Source organism: Phoenix dactylifera, chromosome 17 (genome assembly GCF_009389715.1).
Source record: "Phoenix dactylifera cultivar Barhee BC4 chromosome 17, palm_55x_up_171113_PBpolish2nd_filt_p, whole genome shotgun sequence".
Lineage (NCBI taxonomy): Eukaryota > Viridiplantae > Streptophyta > Magnoliopsida > Arecales > Arecaceae > Phoenix > Phoenix dactylifera.
This window is the reverse complement of record NC_052408.1, coordinates 14,641,038-14,666,253: the sequence shown is the minus strand read 5'-3', so window position 1 is coordinate 14,666,253 and position 25,216 is coordinate 14,641,038. Positions and strand designations below refer to the sequence as shown.

General features: G+C 40.2%; 1 protein-coding gene and 1 long non-coding RNA gene across 2 annotated transcripts; one reads left to right on the top strand and one right to left on the bottom strand.

Annotated features, from left to right (window-relative positions):
* The first annotated feature begins 1,364 nt into the window (after nt 1–1,364).
* Nucleotides 1,365–20,694, top strand: LOC103708650. The gene is made up of 8 exons (XM_008793681.3): nt 1,365–1,750; nt 4,074–4,202; nt 4,311–4,412; nt 9,265–9,396; nt 9,509–9,607; nt 16,833–16,979; nt 18,554–18,713; nt 18,979–20,694. The coding sequence occupies exons 1-8, from the start codon at nt 1,523–1,525 to the stop codon at nt 20,199–20,201; spliced, it is 2,220 nt and encodes a 739-aa protein (XP_008791903.2). The 5' UTR covers nt 1,365–1,522; the 3' UTR covers nt 20,202–20,694.
* Nucleotides 20,695–23,750: 3,056 nt separating this feature from the next.
* Nucleotides 23,751–25,004, bottom strand: LOC120104265. Its single transcript, XR_005506722.1, has 2 exons — nt 24,660–25,004; nt 23,751–23,963 (listed from the first exon to the last, which is right to left on the bottom strand). It is a non-coding gene; the product is annotated as an uncharacterized LOC120104265 (long non-coding RNA).
* Nucleotides 25,005–25,216: the final 212 nt, after the last annotated feature.

Genomic DNA, 25,216 nt, shown 5'->3' with positions numbered 1-25,216 from the left:
ATAAGTGTGCTTAAGAGTGGTCATATATGCACAAAATGCAGACATCTTTCTTAGAATAATGCTGCTGTACCTCATGCAGCATATACATATCAAAACCATATATGCAAGCAATGTGTATGTGCATGCAGAAACTATTAGGTGGACTAAGTTCTACCATGGACTGAGGATGAAATTATTCTAGGTCGTATTACTATCATCCATAAAACAAAAAACAAAGATCGAGGAAAAATGGAGTGATTAAATTTCAGATCCACGGTGAATCTGGTCCATCTAATATTTTTTGTATGTGTGAGAGAGAACGAGAGGGGGTGCACGTTTTGAAGTATAACTATACCAGTCATGCGGGGATTGATTTGGGCCGGTAAATGGGCCACATCTCAGCCTACATGCTACATAGGTTGGGCCAATTAAGAAACGGGTGTTTTCGGCTTGGACTTCCAGCTAGAGGTGGGCATTGGGCCGGGCCGCCCATGGCCCGGCACGGCCCGCTTGCTACAGTAATGGGCCGTGCTGAGCACGGCTCATAAAAGGGAGCCGGGCTGGGTTAAGGATTTCTGGCCCTTATGGGCCGAGCCCGGCACGGCCCATAAGGGCCTGGGCTGGCACGATTTGTGAGCCAAGCACAAATTTATATGACTTCAATTTTTGCCCCAAAATATCCCTCAAATTAGCCGTTTTATGGCTGTTGGGAGGGGCAAAATGGTTAAAAAGCCACAAATAGCCGTTATGGACAAAAAAAATAGCCGTTATGGGCCACCCATAACGGCGATTTTTTTTTGAACAGCTCGTCTCGTGCCTAGCACGGCCCGTGCCGGGCCCGACATGGCTCGCCACCCCACGGGCCTAGGGCCGTGCCGGACTTAGCCTTTAGATTAAGCGGGCCGTGCCTGGCATGGCCCGTTTAGTAACAGGTGCCTGGCCCGGCCCGATGTCCATCTCTCCTTCCAACCTGACTTAAACTGGGCCAAGCTTGGGCCTGGAGTCTGTCAACTCAATAGCCCGGTCCACATATCAACCTTTGCCCCCAAAATCCTAAGGCAGCAAATACGGGTTGAAAATTGAAATTGCGACAGCAATAAAATTCCATTCACGTGATCATTAAATCTACTCGTGCTACATTTTATTAGTTTTCTCTGAAAATAAAATAAAATATTATTTTAAAATCAAATCAAATGTTTTGGGCGAACGATCGAGAGTTTGAAAACGGACGGCCAAGGATGGGCGTCTGCATGCGGGTTGTCCGTACACGATGACAGAATGGGTGCCTAGATTTCCTCAACCATGTCGGTCGCAGTCGGAGCCCGGCCGCCGCTAACGAATACCGTCATTGTAACAACAATAAGGGTACGGCCGCTCGACGACAAAATTCTCTCCACCGCCGACCCACGAGAAACCCGACCAACGAGAAAAAAAGAGAAACAATGCAGGAAACAAAAATTTCTAGCCATCCGATCTCCGGTGGGCCTCCGACAGAACCCGATCCCCTCCAACACGTGCATTGCGGACATCTCTCACTTCTATAATGCTGTATCTTGCTGCAAGAAAAACGCCAGAGAGAGAGAGAGAGAGAGTGGCGGCGTTGGGGGTGGGGAGGTGGCCGGCGAAGGGAGGAAGGGAAGAGGAGCTGTCGACGCCGGAGAAGGCGGAGGAGGTTGCCGTTTTCGGAATGTCGGTCGAGGAGCCGCCGGAATGGCTGCCGGATGGGTGGACCATGGAGGTCAGGAGAGGGAAGAACGGTAACATCTACAGGGTATCTTTCCTTTCCCCCTTCGCCTTATCTTTCCTTTGAGATTTTTTGATCTTTTCTTGAAAGAGTTTGGTTTCTTTGTTTCTGAGATGGTAAAAATGGACGATCTTGGAGATTTTTTGTTTTTCCTGATCGTTTCTTTCTTTTTTTGAACGTAATCTATCAAGAGTTCGGCGATTTTGGTTCCTGTTGAGGGAAATGCGCCGTTCTGTAGAGGCGGTAAGCGATTTCGACTGGTTGATTGGATTCACATGCCATTGATCGGTAGCTCGATTTGGTAAAAACGGGAGCAAGGGCCTTGCGTCCGAGTTTTGGAAGATTTTGGCGGCTGATGTTGGTGAAAATCCTCGGTAGCAGCAGATTTTGAAACATTAATGCGTTTGAATGAGATAGCTGGATAAAATTTGCTAACTTTTTAGAAATGAAGATGTTGTGAGTTGCAGGTCTGCAGCATTCTAGGAAAGTCCTTAAGAATTAGGGTTCTCGGGAATTTTCAAGTTGCTAAGTTGATGTCTTTACAAAGTCAGTTTATCCTTTATCCCATACTCATGTAAATGTCTAAGCATTTGAAATATCTTGAAGGATTTGAGATGATGATTAGCATAGAAAATTCAGAAGAAAAAGGGGACTTTTGGACATCATCCTGGAATTTGTTTACTTAACTATAGTATGCTTGTATATATTTGATTATGCACATATCTCTTTGTATATCTACTTTTTAGAAATGAATATGTTGTGAGTTGCAGGTCTGCAGCATTCTAGAAAAGTCCATAAGAATTAGGGTTCTTGGGAACTTTCAAGTTGCCAATTTGATGTCTTTTTTTGGTACAATTTGATGTCTTTCCAAAATCAGTTCTTGGGAAAACAATGGCTGTGCATGTATGAGCTGCTCAAATCAATTATGTTTGATTTAGCCCAAAACTATTGTGACCTGGTTAGGTCATCTAAAGACAAAACGAACTAGCCACGTATTAGCTGCTCGAGTCAGTTATTTGATTTAGCCCCAAAAAATTGTAACCTGGTTAGAACAGCTAAAGACTGAATGAAGTGGGCATGACGATATAATCATAATGATTGTTGACAATTACATGGATGCCAACAATCACTAAATTCATTCACTGGGACCATTTGCTTTCTGGCAACTTGTGCTTGCAACTATGATCCTAATCATTGCCTGTTGTAGTGAACTCGTTAGCACTCTTGCAACTATTATTTGTTTATTTATTATTGATATATGTTTATGTGTGTATATATATCGATGTATTCATGATCATTAAATGAATCAAACATATATCACCTGCAAAACATGGAAAACAATTTGATATTGAAATGATTATCAAACAGTGTCTCATCTAGAACTGGTAGATTTATTTGTGAATTTGATATTTTGAAATATTTCTTTACTTGTAAATTTATTTAAAGTCATATTTACAGAGCATACTCCCCAAGATTATAATTATATGTGTGTTTGTAAATAAATGTTCAAATAGAATTTTTGGCAATTCATCATAGTGTTACCTACAGACTTGGCATGGGTCCCAAGTGTCCAAGTACCCTAAGTATCGGACACGGCAGCCTCCAACCTAGGCATGCAGACATGGCATCTATATCTATCTATCTATCTATATATGTATGTATATATGAAAGTAAATGTATGTATGTATGTATGTATCTATGTATGTTACATAGGTTTATGTTGTAAGAAGCTTTCACAACATCATGTGATAGTTATGAATGTTGGTGTCAGTAAGCTTTAATGGAAAAAAGGCCTTTAACAAGCAAAATGGTAAACGCAGTATGAAGCAAGGTTTTTAAATCCCAGCATATCATCTCAGCGAGTGACTGAGATTGAGATGAAGCAAGATCTCAGTTTATCTTGTAAGTGGGAAATCTGGAGGAAATCAAGACTTCTGAGATTTCAGCTGATATTTTAGGACTGAGATATCTCGGCAGATATGGTAAATCCAAGACTGTCAACCATACTTAAGTGTCAATTTTGAAACTTGTTAGTTCAGAAAATCTATTTAATGTAGTAAAGAAGTGATTGAAAAATATAGGTTGATATGTACAATATTGTATGGCCGATATGTTGGATTTCATCAGTTTACATCAGCTGAGACTTTTACATAGGTTGTATTGGGGCAAGGAACTGCAGTTCTTTTGTTTTTTTGATTAGTTGAATTTTCCCTTTGGAACTATGGTTGAGTCTATATCACTGATAGATCTAGATAACCTATTCATGCTTAAAAATATTAAGAAAATGGTGAAGCTAGAGGTTATGGCATGGCATCACTAAGACTATTTCATCCATTTTTGAATTGCACAGTATTACACATCGCCAGTATCTAGTTATACTTTCTGCTCAAAAGAGGCAGTTATGCGTTATCTCAATGTTGTAAAGGTTGATGGTCATGAATCTGAAATATCAGCATGTTCTGGAGACGAAAGTCCACGAGTAAGTTTTTTTTTTATAATATTAATTACAGCTTCAGAGACTTTTTGATGTCATTGGATATTGTTGGTTTTTCATCGTTATACTTTACTAAATTTATTTGATAATTAGCCTGTGCGACAAGTAAAAAATTCATTCAAATGGTTGCCTCCTGGATGGCTTTTGGAGATCAGAACTCAAAGACGTGGCTCAAAAGCACAACAAATATACATGGTATTGTGAAAACTGTCAACTGAATGCATACTTGGTTATTCATAACAGCCCTACTATCTTTCCATTTTATCACCAGATATTTTGCCTTAAGTTATCACTAGTAAATTGCCACTTCCATGCTTATTTCATTGGAGCCATACAGTGAGCATTACTATGTGGTGAATGTTACTGCATGGCTTGCCAAGAAAGAAAATGATCTTATAATACATGCAGCAGGCACACACACAGACATCTATATATTGGACTAACTCCTATGTTAGTTCTAATTGCTTATAGTGCTTTATGTAAAATAGGGCAGACAATACATCCATCCTTATGAAGCTTCTGTTCTGTTGTTCGTTTATCTTACTGTTCCATTTCAATCTTCTTATTTGGGCCTCTAACCAAGGAATGACTTTCATTTTCACCTTTCATTTCATTATGTTGTAGTCATATTTCCACTTGATATCTCCTGCTCATCACTGATTTTCTGAAATTGTAACAATGTTGGCGGATCGTAATATGTGCTTCTTTGACACATCATGAACTAAGAATAGGTTTGACTGGTGGATCCGGTATAAAGAAACACATTTTAATGTAGCTTGTTCTGTGAAATCTCAAAGTCTGCATATTTGATAAGAAGGTCTAGATGAGTTACATTGAAGGAGCTTATTGAGGGGAGATTAGTAAGGTGATACCGATGGAGAATTGAGATGATGGGAGTGTGTGTTTCCTTAGGTTGTTTTTTTTGGAGGGTTAGGATTATGTGGAGAGGGGAGGGATTGGTTTGAGGGTTGTCATTCAATCCTAGGGGATCTAAGGGTTATGATGGATTTGAGGTGGCAAGCAGACCTATTCAAATCCCGGCCGGCCTGGCCAACTTGCTTAAGTTTGAAGAATTTCGGACAGGCTTAGGCCTGGAAATTAAGCCTAGCAAGCCAAGCTGAGCTTGGCATTTGAACCCAGCTACTAAACGTGCCAACCCCAGATTTACATCGGCCTAGCCCAAGCCCTGAATTTATATAATATATAATATGGCCAACCCATGCTTTGGTGACCCATGCCTGAGCCTTGTTTGTAGTGGAGTTAGGTAGAGGGTCATGTTGAGCTCCATCATCATGTCTTTGATTAAGGGGAGGGGTAGCAATGCTGGCGCAGCAAGGCCGTACAATGGGATGCTGATAGCCATCCAAAGGCCGGACTAAAGTTAGCCCCATCCAACTCCCTGGCATGAGATCCATCCTCCTTGCTACTCCACCCTCCTCCATCACCCTTTTTTGTCCGATGAGCCACTCCCCACCATTCGATTGGCCCCCTCCCACATCTTATCAAATCAGCTGGCTTTCAATCACTGCTACATTGATGGTCTTGGTTCGATCCAAGTGTCGAATCCTGCCGGTAGACTCATGTCTCATGTCAGTGTTGCTCTTACTCCACCATCGAATCAATTGGAGCTGGAAATCTAGCGATTGCGAGTTTGATGGCAATGGAAAAGATACGGAGCTCGAAGAAGGGACTGGGGAGATCGGATCGGGGTGAATAAGAGTGGCATTCTTCTAGGGTTTCCTTCAAAACCCTTCCATGGGCGATTGTGTGCATCTTTTTTTAGGAGAGTGAAATTCTTTAGCAAAAGGTGGTCCTAGAAGCCCGTGTTAGCCCGAAAGCTTGAAGCTGAATAAGTAGTGGGCTCGGATTTGGGAAGTAGGCCCAAAGGCCAGGCCCAAGCTTGACTAAATTAAGTGGTACCTTAGATGGATCCCGGCCTAGCATGCTCATTGAGCATGTCTGGTAGCAAGGCTTTACTGACTTAAGGGTATGAAACTAAGATTATAAAGGTGGTTGTTGGAGAATTATGGAAGACATGTCTCTTTGGATTTTGTAGAGAGGATGGGGTTTGGTTTGAGGCCTATGGTTCAATCTAAAAGGATATAAGAGTTATGATGAATTTGATGTGGCAAGATCTTATTGGCTAAAGGGTATGAAGATAGGAACGAAGAGGTGGATGGTGGAGATGTAAGAAAGGTGTATTTGTGTGATTGCATTTCTTTGGAAAGCTAGGATTAAAGGAGAGAGTGGAGGGTTGGGATTAGGGGAGAGAGTTGAATTTGAAGGTGACGAGGGGAGTTAAATGGAGGAATTTATTGGAACTTTCCCTTCGCAAAATGATAGATGATGTGGAGGATATACGAATGGTTAGGAGGTTGTAATAGAGGGGGATAGTGATCCAACAATGTATGCTAATGGTGGCATTAATGTGAATATTATTAGATCTAGGGGGATGGTTTAGGGTTACTTAAGTCTTTTAGGAAGGACATGAACGCCAAACATAGGACACCAAGATTAGGCTAATGCATGTTAAGAATTTAGCATCCAAATGGATGAGATTGATTATGGGAGAAAATCTTAGGTTGCCATTAAGTGGAGCTGGGGTTAGATGTAAGGGATGGAATATATGAGAATTGTGTGAGGGCAGACAGATGGAAAGAGAAGAGCAAAGGAGGTATCAAGTTAGGAGAAATGATGAGTTGGAGGCCTCTTGGTATGCTACTTGGCAAGTGGTCCCAAGGAGAGAGGGAAATGGAGGGTTAAGATAGGAGTGGTTTTATCATAGTACACCCCCATAAGAGGGTATGGGTTCATGAGGATATCAAGGGATTCAATGACGTCTTGGCTAATACAAACCTATATTTGGTTCATTAAGGGTTCAACCATGTGCAGGATTTAGGGGCTAATTAGGCTCGTGGCATGTTTGGTCTTCAAATCGGGATAAATTAGGTTAGGGAGGATGATAAAGTCATAAGGAAGGGTTGGATTAGTTGCGAAAGAATTTGATTGAGCATGTTTTGGTGTGCTCATGCTTGATCAGGTGTAATTGGATGTAATCATATGGGTTGATTTGGCTAGATTAGGATACAGTAGTGTTGATTTGGTCAATTGAGGCTTTCTTCAGGTTGGACTGGATGGGCTAGGGTTTGGGTTAGATGCACTAGGGTTCAGGTCAGATGGGCTAAAGGACTGGGTCAGATGGAAAAAATTACAGGTCAAATGAGCTAAGGTTTGGGTTGGATAGGCTAATGTTTGGGTTGGATGGCTGAGATTTTGGTCGGATGGACTAGGGTTTACCGCTACTATATAAGGAAGTTATTTCCTCTACAATTGCTGGTGTCTAAAAGTGTGTTAAGTATTAACTGTTAAGTATGGTTTCTAGAAGTGGCGTCAAACTGTAATCAAGTGCCATGGGCAACTACAACACTGAGGTGATTGTAAGTAAGCAGCATGACAATAAGACTGGATGGAAGAAAAGTTCAAGGTTCTCTATCATTTGCTTGTAGTCATGCATGTACTACGTACCACAGCTGAACCTTTAAACTAAGTAGGATGTCACTTTCTAGTGCATAGGAAAGGTTATTTCAATGTAAGTACAGTTGCCAAACAGATGTTCAGTTTTTCCACCATATCTATGTGAAGAAGACATTAAGGTATTGGCTTTTCTTGATAACTATTAGTGCATGGCTGCTAATCTAATGGTGATGCTGGGTTGGAGATCAAAGTTGATCTTTTCTGGTGGGGAAAGCTTTCTGGTCCTTGCAGTGATGAAAGAAGTGGAGCAGGTTTCCTTGAACTGCTTAGTGAGCGATGTCAATTAGCATCTAAGTTAGTAATTTTGCTCATATAAATTTAGGAGGAAGCATGGCGTACGTGCACCAGTTACCCACCAGGTGGTTTGATCATCTGTAGTGATAGGTGTTTTATGATTCACATGCATACGGACACATGCAATCCCCTCTATATAAACTCATTTACCACCTCCATCTCTTTCTAGGCAATATTTTAGGGAAGAAAAAAGGGTGCTTATGTTAGAAAGGATGACAACAACATAGCCCACCTTCTTTCTCCTTTTTATAATTATTTTGTTGGTCTATATTGTTCTTATAGTTTCTAGAAAATAAATCATATATTCCAACAGATTAAAGGCCTCCCATGCCCCAACCAGAAATCTGAAAGATGACAAGGAGGCTGAAGCTGCTGAATGACATTCCGAGTTAGTTGGCCATGGTTCTGTTATATTGCAATATATGTGGTTGTTTAATAGATCACAGAAAACTACCCTTGATAAAAAGACATACCATTGTAGCAGATCCAAACATGTATTTGTTATCATAGGTTTGAGGAAGTTCTTTCACTCTCGTTTGGGTCACAAAAGTTGGTTGTTCACGTCAATACACTTCACCTATGATTTAAAATATGAACATTTGAAGTTGAACTTCTTCCCATTGTGGATTTGGCTTTAGCAGATAAAAATAATCTTTATTGTATGAATAAACAAATATTGGATCAGCGATCCCAACTCTGTTTTCCTTTTAATTTATTTATAATCAAGTGAAGTTGTGGTTGATGTTCTGTTTTCAAGAATAGTATTTTAGCTGATTAAACAAAGAACTAAATTTTTAACCTCTTCTGATTTACATGTACATATTTTTTTTCTTTCTACATAAACATACCTGCTGCAAACTTTTGAAACATTTGGTTCTTATGTGCTATTTCTGGATACAAATAAGATAATAATCAAGATGGACTTCTTATTCCAGAATTGCTGTTGTTTTCCTCTCCAACAAGCTGGACATTAGTCTTACGGGCTGAAAGCTTCAATAACACAAATTGCATTTTCCCTATGCTTTCTTGATATCATATCAGCATAGATCAGATTAGCTACTTTATATTATTCCTGGAAATTTTAGTAATTTGCATCGGAAGTGCATTACAAATTGAGAAAAGATGGAAAATACATGGTTGAAGCAATAACCAATTTGGCACAAATAAATGTTTGATGAAGTAGGCTCCGATTACTCATGTGCATTTATATTTTTTGTAGTCCTACTTTGAACCTTCCACTGGATCCAGATTCTATTCCAAGGGAGATGTGCTTCAGTTTGTTAAGTCTGGGAAGATTTACGGTCCCACATCTGATCAAACAAGACATTGTGAAGCAGAATCTCTTGAGAATGTTTGTACTCTGCCAAAAGATTTCTTGTTTGTTGCACCCTGTATTTATTCTCTATCCACTATCCACTTTACACTCATCATGTATAATTTCTGAATTTTCATATTCTGCCTAGGTTATAGCTCAAATTGAGTTTTATCCAGATGGGTTGCCTCACGGATGGTACAAAGAAATTAGGATAAAAAAAAACAGAAGCGGATTCAGAAGAGACCCGGTACCAGTGCAACTCTAGCTTTATTTTCTAACACATTATTCCAGCTGTTCGGTAAAATCAATCATCTTCATTGTATGCATGCCATAAATACTAACTTGTTCTATTAGTACCAATTCTGTGCTTGAGGACATGTACTGTGCTTTGTTGCATATTATAGCCATTCAGCTATCTGGCAACTTTCATATATTTATTCTTTGCTAAGTATCAACTTGCAATGTGACATTTTATAAAGGCTGTGCAAGTTATTTTTTGTGGTAATCGCCTTTTGCAACAACATTCTTTTTATGCATACACTTTGGACATGAGGTCTAATGAGTATTGCATGATTTGCAACAACATCCTTTTTATGCATATACTTCTGGCATGAGGTCCAATGAGTATTGCATGTTTCTACATATGGCTCTTCTTTTTGCTGACATAGTGGGAAAATTTTAGCAGCTATGTGCAATCGTTCAGTGCCCACATAATTGTCTGCATCAAGGATTTCAGTGCCACCTACCTTCCTCCTGCCGATCAAGTAGCACACACTGGCACGAAAGGATTAGCATGTCTGTAAAATGATTTGAAACTAGCATGTTAAGATAGGCTACTTTATCATTTGTTGAAGCATAAGCTACTTTTAATAACTTTATACTAGTGCTTGGACATGTTTTAATTATCAAGCATCCTGAATATCTATGTTGACCGTGCTCTAATATGTTCGCAGCACATTTACAAGTGATTAGTCATATATTTACATTATGCAAAAGCCACACATCTTGCCAGCACAAATAAGCTAAAAGGAGTTCTTGATATGAATGAAAAGGAGGATATACTTATGTTTACAATTAACAACACTATTACCTGTCAGATGCTGCTGGTACTACAAAAGTTCATCAAATGGTAGTATTATGGAAAGTTTATATTAGGGATAACTTGATATCTAAACTTTCTGCCTCACATAAAAAGGAAGAGAACACAAACAATGGGGAAATAGAAAAGAAAAAAAATCTAACAACCTCGGACATGTTTAACCTTGCAAAGTAGATGAATTGGACATTAGAAATGTGTTCTATCCTTTTATTCATCGTTATCTATGAGCCTTACATAACCTATTTCTGAGCCTTTCATAATCAATGTTATATTATCTTCTTGCTACCTTTTTGAAGGAGAGGTAGAAGAAGAAAACCTAGGTTGTTATCTCTTGAACCCAAGGTAAGTTGAACCGGTATTGTACCCGTACCGGTCAGATACCGGTTCAGTACGATACTGGTTCAGTACCATACTAACACATGGTATGATGCGGCATGCCAATTCCGAACCAGCACACCATTTTTTTTTATTGTTTAATTTTTTTAACATTTAATGAAAAGTAATCAAATTTCTTGGTGTTTTGAATGATTTTAACTCTAATTTGATGTTTCTTGATGTCTTTTGATATTTTTATTAGGGTTAAAATTCTGATTTGATATTTTTATCATCCGATATACCTTAAATCAAGATTTGTCATACCATCCCATACCGTCTAATATGGGGCGTACCATACTATACTAGGAGAAAACCGGTATGAAACACTCCTTCGAGTCGGTACAAGCTCTGTACCTTTTTGTACCGATGCGTGCCGGCTCATACGAGGCATGTACCGGTCCGTACCGAGATGCGTACCGGTCCGTACCGAGACGTACCAAGATAAAAATTGAGAAAATGGGTAAGAGAGCTATTTTGGCATAGAGGTGTACCGTACCATACCGAATCAAACCGGTAAGGTTTCAATATAGTACCTGGTACTGAGATTGCGGACCTTGCCTTAAATGATGCTTTTTGACCCTTAGTTGAAGTTTGGATGTAATAAGCAATGTAGAATATCTAAAATTAATTAGTACAATACAAAACATGCAATGATACAATCAATTAGAGATATTAAAGTATAACATACATTCCGACATTTAAAATCTGGTGGAGTGTCAATTATTTTCATAGATATTGGGATCATTAGCATAATTAGAAGGCACGTTAGCCCATCCTTCTAGCCAAATGACGTTGTAGTCCTATACACATCCCACAAGGTGCGGACTTTGAGTTATAACTAGTCTTGGATCTCTCACTGAAGTTTTAGCTCTGGGAGGTGTCTTCTAGTTGATAATATGGTAATGGAGGAGCCCATCTGAATGTGCCGGCAGCAAAATCTGACCCGTAAGATGCTCTAGACTGCATATGATAGTAGCCACTAAAAAATGGTGCCTTAGATGCACCATATATATCTATATAGGTCATAAGCTGCCTATGATTGCGGGTAATAGAATCCAGCATGCGCCTTGGAATTTTATACATCTATTGATTCTACTCAATGTGCGAGGTCATTTGCAGTTACATCAATTATATTGTGTCTTGTGCGATCTTGAAGCGCCCATCTCCTGTATGCTGTCATTATCCTCACAAGTTCTACTAGCTCATGCACCGTGTTTTCTATCCTGTGTAGTATATGTAAATTGGAACACCAATGAATCGAAGACCATCCTACGACTGTTTCATAAACAGTGATGTCATACCCTCCACTCCCTCTCTGGCCACCAATTCTATGATTATCAGAACTATCATCATTGTTTTCCGTAGTCTTTGAGTGAATGGACTCCACTCTCTCCATTGGGGCTGCAATTGTCTTTTTTTTCTTTCCAACTACGCTAGGTAGTTGCCTGCTTTTCCTTCGTGCCCCCTCTGCCTGGCTATACTAGAAGGATAGATGTCGCTTGCCTGATTGAGTCGACCGGATAGCATGATGGTCTCATCTAAAGAACTCTCGGTCATATCTCTGGAAGAATGTCTCTGACATGGAGTCATACGATGATCTGCTCTCCACTGGCCCCTATGGTTGTGGTGATCAGCTAGGCACATACATAAAATATTATGATCTGCCCATTGCTTTACATCCACCCTAAACTTGCTGGCTATGAAACTAGCTGATCGTGGAGGCAATCTTGGCTCATCAAGCTCTGGCTCTTGCTGCTAGTCCAAAGCCATCTGATCATAGTATCATTCTCATCCTGAACAAAAGCATTATGGATTGGATCTATGTACTTCAGTTCCACTGCCTTCTGAATACACTTCAGCCTCAATTTCAGATTGTAGTGGCTATATATGAGGTTGTTGAGGTGCCTCTGTATCAAATAGTTCCTCTACTTGCTGCAGATGAGGGTTAAGGTGGACTAGTTGCACTCGCAGTAAATTAAGGAGACCATTTAAAAGAGGATCTAGATGACTAGCCATTTAAGATATCTCGCCGACAGACCCAATGAATCCACCATTCAATTACAAAATTATTGAAAAAAATTACATATAAGATAATATCATATTAGTAACTATAAAACATCAAGTAATGGTTATTGTTGATACTTAATATACCTGAATTCATAGATTTCTTACTTATGACAATTGCTAAGACTCCAAAGTTATCAGTGCCCTCTCTAAATATTTTTTTTCTGCATAAAAGATACGTGTTATAATATGTTAATGATTGAAGATACAAGTTAACTTATGCATGCCACTTAAATTAACTTATCTCTTGTGGACATAAGGCCGAGACTTTTAGATCAGGCTCTATCTTGTAAATCACATTGAGCAGGGCAGTTATAAGTGCTTTGTCTATATCGATCCCTAGTGTACTAAAACCTTGGATTCATATAGTAAGCTGCTAATAGAGTTTGTAATTGTTTTAGTAAAATTTTACGAGTACAGAAGCAATCAAATTTTCAATGTTCTTGCTTACCTGCTAGATGCAAGTTTCTGCCTATCTGGTAATCCACCGCTGCTCAATGATATTGATGTATTCCTAGGCATGCTTTGGATCTGCTTTCCTGATCTTATTTTTTGCCTTCTCCATCATATGATATAGAAAGGCCATCGGGGGTTACCTCTTACTATTCACGGTCCGATGCACTTCAATGATGGTTTGATAGTCTTCACTATCTTCTCGACTTGCTGCTGGAACGTCTGTCTTGTCACTAATCTCTCCACATGGCTCCCCTTAGTGCCGACCCTTGGCAATCTACTTTTTTGCCACTCGACACTGATAAACATCTGACACAGGTTTGCTTTTCTCTCAAGGAGGCTATCAAATGAAATATGGTTAGTAGCAAACCGTGTCATAGCTGGTCTCAAGATCTCCCTCCTTGTGTATCTCCTCATCAGCAATAAGACCCATATGTGGTTATAAATAAATCTGATGATGGACTAGGCCGTCTCGACTATCTATTATACCTTACGAATCTTTTCAATCTCCATCAACATGAGGTCCATAAATATGCAGATCTAGAAATTATGTGGTTGCCACTTCATTAAGATCTTTCCGATGGCCTTATATTGCGGTCTATTATTAGTGATCATCTGCACTAATAACTGATCAATCACCTCTTCCATCAATTTGAGGATGTACATGGCGTCGTGTACCTAATCGAAAGCATCAATAGACTTCTGGAAGAAAATCTTCGTATCATAGTATATCAAAAAGTCGTTGATGCTCCTCTTGGTAGGACCAATCTGACCAATATATATCACCGTTAATCTATATATGGGCCACTTGCTCTGATATAAGGTAATCCACTTTTGTAACTGCTTTTTGTTATTGGCAAGAAGCTCACCATAGATATCCTTTGATCCTAGAGGATCCACACCCGAACCGGCAGCTTGGATGGAGAAAATGACAGACCTATAATATATGTTGCTTGCTGCATTCACCGGGATATGGCTGAAGTAAAACTAGGATGCAATAGCTCGCCACATATCCTTCTTCTTGTTCTTCCTAGCATGATATCAAACCCTGCTAGGAAAAGCATGTGAATTTAGATTATATATGGCGGCCTCTAGTGGAATCTTTTTGGAGGATTTCTTCCTACTACTAAAAGTTTTTAACATAAATGCAATATGGCCACTGCCTCTACTGACGACCTTCGTGACTGAGGAAGGCCTCCTGAACTCTGTATTTTTTCTGTCGGCCTTAGAACCAGAGCCCAACTCGTAGTATGAGGGTCCAGTTGAGCCCTGTGCATAGCCACTTCATCTTGCCACCACTAATTATCCAAGCTGGTTTGAATGACAGTCTGGATGTGCGCCTCCTTGTCATTTGGAATAGAAGCCTCCTTTGACTCTCTAAAGTGATAGAAAAGTGACTCTACTGCTAATTGATCCACCTCCATTTTTTTTTGGATAGCCCTCTCCTTCGCTGCTCTATAATCAACGAAGTGCTTTTTCATCAATTGTGGGACCTTCTGTATACATTTTCGGCATATAGATACGTCGGAATCACCAGCTAGATGTTGCTTCAACCTGGTTAGCTCCCTTCTTAAAATCTGTATTGCATAAGTTGCACCTCTATAGATGCTGATCCGAGAGCATCTGCCCATGATTCCAACCAATATCATGCTCTGGATCCGTCTTTTTTTATTCCTGTAGGTCTATTAAGCACATATCAGTTTATTAATTATTTAAAAATATTAAAATTTTGTTATGATGAAAAATATATCTTCTACTTAGAAAATACTCTTGAATCATCTAATATGTAATATTAATTTTTCATATATATTTTTAATAATTTTTAAATTAAAAATAAATTTAAATATAAAAATTTTAAAAAATTAATTTGAGCTCAGATCTATATAGCACCCTACTATGGATGCTATATATATTTTTCTCAGCCCGTAGGGTACATCAAAGATTACTTATTTTTCAATTTTATTCAAATCTGGATTTAGATCACTATATTTATGATCATGTTGAAACTTTGAATAAATAGACGCTAAATTAAAGATTTTGGTCTTATTGTGTAGATTATCTATAGATTTACAACATATCATAAAATTATACCAAAATTAAAAATTTTGGCAAGCCACTTCTTTTTCTTTTTTTTGCCATTTTCCGACATTAGATGGGAGAGAGCTACCATACCTTGTTTTAGGTTGGATCTAGACTTTAATTGTTGAAATCCACATTTTTTGCAAAATTGGAAGGTCTTTGAAAAAAAAAAAAGAGGAGAAGGCTTAAGAAGGCTTCGAAGACCTTCTCAGGTCTCTCTCTATTATTAGAAGGGAGGAGGCGACCATACCAGCATGTATCGGTGTGAACCAAGCATTTCTCTTGATTTTTGAAAAATAGGGGCGAACCATCCTGGTTCCATCCCAGTTCGGTTCAATACACCCCAAACCAAATAATTCGGCATACTGTACTTGAACCATTGGGACATATCATGCATTTGATGGCATGAGTGATCTTGCATCTCCCATGTATAGGCAGGGTTTTCACATGCCGCCTAATGTTCAACTACGACTTTATTCATTTGTCTCTGGATTCATTTCATATTCTGGAGCATGCTACTCCAGAATCCAGATTACCAACAAAAGGGAAGATAGAAAGCCAATTTTCTGCGTATAAGAACTTATGTCTTTTAGGTCAAGCTTATCTATAATAAAATGGTCTCCTTCAAGATTTTAAATATCAGTTGTTGGGATGGGGCACCAACCCAAATTTTGAGATAGGATGGGTCAAGAAATGGATTGGGACGAGATAGGACATCCACCATACTAAGTGTTGGGACGTGGGGCATTCTGTTCCATGGAAGAACCAGGATGGCCCTGTTCCACAGTCTTGGCCTCCTTAGTATTTAAGTATTCATATTTAGACTTCCCTGCTGTAGTAAACAAAGTAGGCTGTGAATAAGTGCAATAATTCCATTCTCTTGGAACAGGTAGCAAGTAGGATACGTATCAATCTATAGCTTTTAGGCAAAGTAAGATATTGTGGCAAGCTGACTTTAGGTTGGCAGTGACATTGGATTCTTACTATCCAACATCTATATGTGTTGACCGCATCAATTTCATGTCCTTTGAGGTTTTAGCAGTTCAACTTTTTAGTACCATTGTTGTATTCCATGCTTGAATTAATTTTGTTATGGTTAATATCGAAAGTATTGTCTCCTAAACTCTTCATGACAACTCTTGCTGTCATACTCTTCTTGCACATCTGCTGTTGTTAGCTACTAGTGACACTGTTAAAAGTGTTTTCTTTCAAGATTCCTTTGCTTTTTCTTTATCACTTCTTATATCTGACTGGGTGCAATGCAGAATTCGATTAATTAATTTGTCTGCTTGCTTTTCTGGAGTACATCTTATTTTCATCATTTTTCTTCTTTATGTTTTACACTTGTTGCTTATGTTAAACAAAGACTTTATATTGATAATAAATGACCTGATTGCTACAGTATTATGCCGATCCAGAATCTGGATATGTATTTCGAACACTAAAGGATGTTCAGCGTTATACTGAAACTGGAGAAATTAGTAAACATGCATTTAGACCGAGGAAAAGAAGCCTGTATGACAAATATTCCTTCGAAGAGGAAGATCCTGTAAGTCTACAGAACTGTTGTTTCTTGTGGTTTCTTTCTACCTATTTTTGTTCAGCTCGCTATATCAAAGCATATCTACATCTTACACAATGTATTGCTGGTTTACCTATTAATCTCATCAATATCAGCTATGGAGTGGAAAGGGAGAAGCATGCCTATCAGAAACATAAGCAGATGGTAATTGCAAAGGATAATATTAGATTCAAAATGATCATGAATCTTACAAGATATCACAATAGTGAAATATTTTCAGCCTTCTGCATTTAAGTTCCAACATGGTGCATAACTTTTCCTGAATTGGGTATAACTTGGTCTGAGAGCCTGTAACCATGGAATGCCGTACCGGCCCGTACCGGCCGGTACGGACCGGTACGTACCGGTCCGGCCGTGGACCGGTACCGGAACGGATAAAAAATCGGTATTTTTCGGTTTTTTATCCGAACCGGCCGGTACGGGTGCGTACCGGCCGGTTCGGAGCCCGTACCGGCCGGTACCGGCCTCGTACCGGTGCGAACCGGCCGGTTCGCACCGGTACGATTTTTTTTTTTTTTAGAAAGATTTTTGAAACCACCGCGTACCGGCCGGTACGGGACCGGTACCAGCCGGTACGTACCGGACCGGTACCGGTACCGTACCGGTCCGGCCGGCCACCGGTACGCCGACTGGTACCGGTACGGCGGACCTTGCCTGTAACTATTACAGGTATATCTTGGATTTGAAATGTATTCATCTAAAACAAGATGTTTACATTCTAATTTATTACATAGAAGTTACATGATGATGCGAAATACATCTTGAGCCTGCGATCCTTTGAAATGAAGATGGACGTTTGCCCTGTTTTGCTAGTCTTTTCTGTCGCAGTTTTTCTAAGAGTATTTGTTGATAAGTAATTAGTGGCATCTTGCGCTTCCACCTGTAGTTTCTTGTCTGAAACCTAACTACTTGAATGCAATACTTTTTGATGGAAATATTGGATTAAGTTTCAGCTTAAAAGGTATTAGTGGAATTGATAAAAAGAATTCATCTCTTACTTGCTGTTCTTCATAACATGACTTAGTTTGGAGGATAACAAGAATATTAAAATAAATTGCGATGTTTCTGGAATAATTTTCAGCATCCTTTTGATGCATTAATAGATCCTTCTTTGGTTTGTCCAGCTCTGTTCTATGTAAGTTTAGTGTCTTTTAGTCTATAATTGTATCTGAATTTTTTTGGGTCTTAACACACAGATTTTGGCTAAGATTGTGACTAAATTGATTCTAAGAACTCTATTTCCATGGCACTTTTAAACTTATTTTTTACATTCAATTTATAGGTAATTCATCTTTATTGCCTTCAGTTCTGTTGCAAATATGCCACTGTTTTCCCTTTAACATGAAATCTTACAACCATTTATATGACACAGACTCATTCAATTTTGTGCCAGTTACTGGTAGAGATGCCAGAGAAGGACTTCATTTTCATTAAATAATTCAATGTTTAAAATTCCCTATACCTCCAACTTAAATATTGTCTAGATATATTTTTAGATGTTCTTTCCTGTTTTTCTCATGGATGCCTATTTCCCACCGCAGCTCCCAAGTTCAGCCAACAAACTGGAGTCACCTGGAATAGCTGTGAGGCGATGCCTTTTTTCAGGACAGATGCAAAATTCAAATGGAGAGGCGGTGATCGACACTGATGAACTGGATGAAAAACCAAACCTGTCATCTTTGGATCATGCTTCTTTGCCATGTAAATTTCCGAACTTCATCAGAATGGAACATTCAGTACTCAGTAGAGATTTATTTTGCTACCAAAAACTCTCTCTTTTTGTGAGAATGATGGTTGCCCATCGAGTTCATATAATATAGGCACGCACATATGTATATGTAGATGCATGTATGCATGCATACATATGTATGTGTGTGGGTATCTGAACTGAAGAAAGATGGTCGCCCATCAAGTTTCAATTTTTGCAGTTCAGTCGCTCCCCTGATGCAAGCTTCTTGTATTGCAGACTTTCATGGTTCTTCGTCTGTGGGCTCTGTTCCAAACATCAATCATGCAGTAGAAGAAAATACAACGAAGAGTGAAAGGATGTCTGGACCAGTAACTGGTGACTTGTCAGAACCTGCCGAGCACTCAAGGGGCATGGAAAACAAGGAAAGGAATGAGGTTCTGATGCCAGCATTCGGAAAATCGGATTCTATCCAGCGCTTCAAAAAGAAGGCTAAGAAGGGTAGACCAAGAGTGTTGAAGCGGGAGAGATTTATTAAGAAACCATCGGAGCCAGCAAACAGGGCTTTGGATTCGCTGGAGTGGGAGCAGCTTGACCTGGGCGATGAGATACAACCAGTGAAGCCATCGGAAATGTCTGACAAGGAGCCAAATGAGCCAGCAGATATGGCACCAGAGCAGCTGCTGATAGAATACCCAACTCAATGGGAAGATGCCGAGAGCTTGGAGCAGGAAAATGGGGTACTTCCGGAAGGTGAGTTGCTGGGGAAAAATATGATCCAAGGACCAGAGCAGAAGCTGCTGCTAGAACCAGAAGATGTGAAGAAGTCATCGCCCTCAGAGAAAAAGCAAGCAAAGCCCGATGGAGGGGCTATAAATGGTGGGAGCAGCAAAGCCAAAACTAGGAAGGCAGCCGCGCAGCAGCCTCGCCGGGCATCAAAACGGTTGGCGGGGCTTGAAGCTGGTCCTCCTGCAGATGACTTGAGGATTTGTTACCGGTTCCGGTGGGCGATGTCTAAGCTCAGAACTGATCAGACAAAAGACATAGTGGTGCTGGAAGACCAGGAAACCGAGGAGCAGAATGGAGAAGCTGCCTTGGGAGAGCAGGCTGGGGAGGCGGGCGAACCGACCGATGATAAGGTGGTGGGATCCCCACTGACGTTATCGTTTGGTGATTCTTGGCCTGACCCTTGCCTCGAATTTGCATTCAAGACTCTTGCAGGTGATATCCCAGTGTTAGAGGAAAGTCTCGAGATCCAAAACTTCTTAGATCGGCAGCTCAGTTCAGTTCAGAACTCGAACAAGAGTGTCCTGGCTTCATCAGCTTTTGCTGCTAGTCCGGAAAGCTCCAGCCAGGCTGAGCTACCCGTCAAACCTGGGTCGCCGGACAAGATTTGCTCGTCTTCCAGGGAAGAGGAGAGCCCATCCCCTACCAAGAACAGGCTGCAGTCCAGTGGGAAGGTGATTCGACAATATCGTCGGGGCACAAAATTAAACCAGTAATTGGTGTATAAATTTGTGATCCCTAAATTTGGTGCCATGCAAGGCTACTTTGTAGAACACACTGCCTCGGAGACTTAGAATGAGCCAATAACATCCTTTTAGCAGACTAGCGATGATATGACCTAATTAGTAAACTTGCCCTGGACTCTGGAGATGGGATATCAGTATGATGCGCTAGGATTACTTTTTGCAAGAAGGTCTTCTCATCATGTATTGGCGCTAAAGCTACTGCTCGGCTTTTCTCTTGGGGTGCCCAACTTTCACTTTCAGCTGGACGTGGGCAGGGCATGGTTTGGCAACAACGCCCGATCTGATCTCATTACGGGCTCCTTTAGTCAGCCGGATGCTGATGCAACAAAACCAGGTGGGGTTCGGCTCTTCGCTTCAAAATCTGAATGGTGTCATGCATCTGAGTTATTTATAACTCTGTTCTAGTTTTTGAGGTATACTTTATACACTTAAAAGGGGATGCAAAAGGGCTCAATGCTAGAAAGTTTGATATTGCATGAGGCTAAACTAGAGAGGAAACCGTGTGCATGTGCTATGGGGGAGGCTGAGGAAAAGAAAAAAAATGAGGAAAGAGGAGGAACAGGTTGCTATAGTTCAAGAGGCTAATATCCCATTGAATCTAAAATATAAAACCAGCACAAGAGGACATTGGCGCAGGCAGCTGCAACATGGTGCAGCCATATGAGCGGTCGCACTACGGAAAACGAAACCTGACAATTGAGATTCAAGAAAAGAATCAATGAAATCATAGAGATCTGCCGTTAACCACAACTTGCCCCAATTTTCTCTAAACGAGCAATCTTCTTTATGCAAATTATCCCATGTCCAATAATTCTTATCCACAATAGAAAAGTCCTAGCTTTGGTTTCGGACAACTTTGGCATGATCACTAACTGCACAAGGATTGTCCAATCAAAATTCTAAATGAGGCTGGGTAAATCAAAAGGTCACCAGCTATCTTCATCCGTAGAGGGTTCATATTGAAGCTTATGGCTTCCTGGTCTTAGAAACATCATAATTACATTTTTCAGGTAACTGTGCAAAGGGTTTCAACAATATCCATATTTATAGAGGTAAGCAGAGCCAGTTCAGTTTGAAAAGGCATACAAGGCAGTGAGCAAAGGACACGAGCACCTAATATATCCGACTCACCCCTGCACAAAATATTAGGGGTTTTGTATTTGATGTTTCTATTATACATAACATAAAAACATAAAGTTATTCTACGGCCAAACCTTATTCTCTTACACATAATCTGCTGCTTTTCAAACTAAGGGGAAAAGGATAGTATGAACTATGTCTTCTCTCAAAGTGGCCAAGGTTTCTCTAATACAATTCCTCAGTCTAAAAGACAAGTAGGCATACAAGAGGCTGTTGCAGGCTTTTAGCAACGCTCCCAAAATATACATGCGGGTGTGTTTGATGCATGACTACAGAATCTATTATTCTGCAGTTGACGTGCCTAAGGCTCACTTTAGTGACTTCAACTACTAATTTGCAGAAAAATCAAAATTCTATAAGTAAGGTCTGCAGTACTGGAACCGGCATCTGTGCTGATAGGCCGGTAGTATGGTATTGTATACCCCCATGCCATGCCGTTTTGGTGTGAACCGACAGAAAAAATGGTAAAAGAGGGGGAGTGGAAAAAGGAGAGAGAGGAAAAGGGAGAGAGAGGGAGTGAGGGAGAGGGAGGGAGAGAGAGAGAGCAGGAGAGCATGGTAGAGAGAAAAACGGAGGGAGGGGAAGAGGAAGAAGAAAAGAGAGGAAGAGAGAGGGGAGAGAGAGAGGAAGGGAGGGAGAGGGCCGCGGTGAGCGACAACCGTCGGAACAGGGCCAAGGGAGGGGGAAGAGAGGGCTTGAGAGAGAGCTTTCGAAGCCCTCTCTGCTCCGTGCGTCGGAACATGAGCGGAGCCCCTATTTTGAAAGCAAACAAGAGCTTTGGTCCTTTTCTCACACTACCAACTTCATTTAAAAAATTTCAAAGAAGAAAATTAGGGGTTATCGGCTTCACTTTAAAAAATCAGAAAAAAATAAGAAAAGGAATCGAAGCCCATGTTTTCTTTCAAATAAAGGCTCTGCCCCTATTCTGGCGCACGGAGGAGAGGGCTTTCGAAGCCCTCTCTCCCCCTCCCTCGGCCCTATTCCAACGGCCGTCGCTCATTGCCACCCTTTCCCTCTCTCCCTCTCTTTCTCTCTTTCCTTCTCACTCTTACCCTCCCTTGTTGGTTTCTTTATTTCATTGCTGGAACTGTCCTGATCTACTATCAGTACCACTCGGTACACTCCGAACCGGACAGTTCGGGATAATTCCGCCTTCCTTGCCTATAAGTTTCATTCCCAGAATTATGGTTGCTATTGCTTTGGATAATTAAGTATAAATAAATGGTTATTAAGGCGAGTTAAGAAAAGGCATGGAAAAGAATGATAAATTCAAGAAGTTATGGTGAAATGGGAATTGCAAAAGCAATGGAAACTCAATCTTATGCTTGCATTAGATCACTGATATAAGGGAGGAGCACCAATATAAATTGTTTGAAGATGCAGTATTGTTGAATATAAAGACATCAAATGAATGACTGAAACAAATATTTGGAAATGCAGATTCAAAAGTTAAGATTCCACAGGTAGAGGTCAAATCAAACGTCACGGAATCAGAACTTATAAAAAATGCACATTTATGCAAGCTGCAACACAGATGAATGGCCATGAGATGGCCTAGTTTTAAGATATATAATACAACTCAAAAAAGGGAGAGGTCACTTGAAGCTTCTTTGAGGTGAATGAAGCAAAGTTATACCGTCATAATGACTGTGATTGTTTCTTGACAATGAGAATTGTGGTTCTAGCACGAATGTGACACTTAAGTGGAACTATTTAAGATTCATCCTACTAAGATATGATCCATTGTACTTCTGTTCATCTCTGATTGTACTAAGAGGATGTCACTCCTGTTTCATATATCCCACTACCTCTTCAGAGATACATTCAGACCTCTGTCCATGAAAGCTCATACTATTAGTTACAGCTACCACAACTCCACCTGTATCATCTTGATCTACTAAAGTCAATGCTCTTTATCATCTGTGGTTCATCTAAATATAGGCTCTAAAAATCAATTTAAACAAAATCTTGAACAAAATTGCAGCACATAGTGTTGAGATATGATTTCATAAGTTTGAAGTTTTTCTTTTCTTCTTTTTCCTTTTTTTTTTGAGAGAGAGAGATCCTAGTGCTGCCACCATTATCAAAATACAGGTGTCACCCACTGTCACCCACTCCTCCAGCTGAATTCAGTCCCATATCTCTAACTTTACACAATAACACAATATGCTTAATGATGTCTAAAATGACCGAACATTCATGAGATTCCAATAAGTCAAAGTGATAATTTATATATCATCAACCATCAAAGAATCACAGGGAAATAAGTTCCCCAAGAAAAAAGGTGGTTTGGTTAGCTAGATAAGAATTATCATCAATACAAGAAAAGGTAATTAGGTTTCCAAATTATCAAGCTATCAGTTCATAAATACCACTGGGTATAACAAGCGAATCCATGTTGACTTCATAAATGTACGTTCAAATCACATACAACACAACATTCGGGCATTAACATTCTTGACCTTTAACATGTTGCAAGGTCGATGGTCAATAGAAAGAAAATCAAAACAAGTATATATTGCATGATTGCATCCACAAACGTTTCGATGGTAAATGCACGATTTTCTTATGTGAAACTGCTCCAGGCATAGTCTGCAACATAATCTTTGTTACATTTATGTCTACGTTCTCACTCTATTCTCATTCTAGCCCAAGATTTTTAGGTTGCTGCTGGGTTACAAGAACAAAACTCCTAGTTTGTGTCAGTTTCAAGTACCCGTGCCTTTTTCCAGCGGGCAGGGCCAATAAACCACGTTGCAGAAACCGATCCCAACAATAAAAGATCATATAACAAATCGAAGCGAAACAAGAAATAAAATCAATATCTTTTCAAAAACTTCCAAACTTTTGTGGAACACACCAAAAACCCAAGCATCAAGAACTCATGAAGAAACTCAAATCCTCCGCCTTAAGAGCAAAAGAGGGGGAAAAAAATTCTCTAGAACCGATTAAAGAATTTCCATGACCCCAAAATCTTTTCACCCTCCATTAAAAATTACCAAGAATCCACGAAACAAGAATCTCCAAACAAAATTAAATCCTCGTCCCTAATCGCGCCAAAAGTCAAGAATCTCTTGTTATCGAAATCCTTAAGACTGTCAAACTTCGATCAAAACACCACCAAAAACCTTAAAACTATAATTCATGGAAAAAGATTAACATCGTCAACCCTAAATATCATCAAAAAAAAAAGGAAAAAAATCATGGAGATCTTAAACGGTCGAACAGCTTCTGACAAGAAGCAAGATTAGAGGAGGGAAAAATATCTGAGAAGGAAGAGTGACTTACCGAAGAAATCGGTGTTCTCGAGGCCCTTCGCCCCCACAAGAAGCACCTCCAGCTTCCCTTAGACCATCCTTCCTCTCCTTCTTTCTCGATCTTCATTGCCCCATTTTCTATCCTCTCGTCTCTTTATATGCGACGACGAGGGCGAGGTGGGCGGAGTACATGGTACTAAATGAACGGGGAGAGAACAAATGGAGCGGTTTCGACCGGCGGCACCGGCGGTTCCGGTGGAGCTCCGCTCCGGTCGTCGTCGGGCATTAAATGACGGCAGCGTTCGCCTTCCATGGACTCCCCCATTCGTTCTTGGTTTCCGCTGAGGCTGGAGGAGTCGTTTCATGGGGAAGGCCATCACTAATCATTAAACCCGACAAAAGCGGTGACGCCGGCGGAAACTTCATTTAGACACGTAGGACTTCAAGCGTCGTGTTCGTATCATCCTGTGTCAAGCCAAGTCGCGCTGGACAGAGATGGATCAGGGTGTAATGTGGCTCGCCAAATGTTTGGAGCATGATGGTGTATAACTTGTACGGATGTGGCATTGCAAATAAAATTTCTAAATC

Bases quoted from the DNA above. Each gene is read 5' to 3' on its own strand.
- LOC103708650 (XM_008793681.3), top strand. From the start codon at position 1,523: ATGCTGTATCTTGCTGCAAGAAAAACGCCAGAGAGAGAGAGAGAGAGA. The intron at 9,397-9,508 runs GTTTGTACTCTG...TATTCTGCCTAG, and splicing joins AAGCAGAATCTCTTGAGAAT to GTTATAGCTCAAATTGAGTT. The intron at 9,608-16,832 runs GTACCAGTGCAA...TGATTGCTACAG, and splicing joins GCGGATTCAGAAGAGACCCG to TATTATGCCGATCCAGAATC.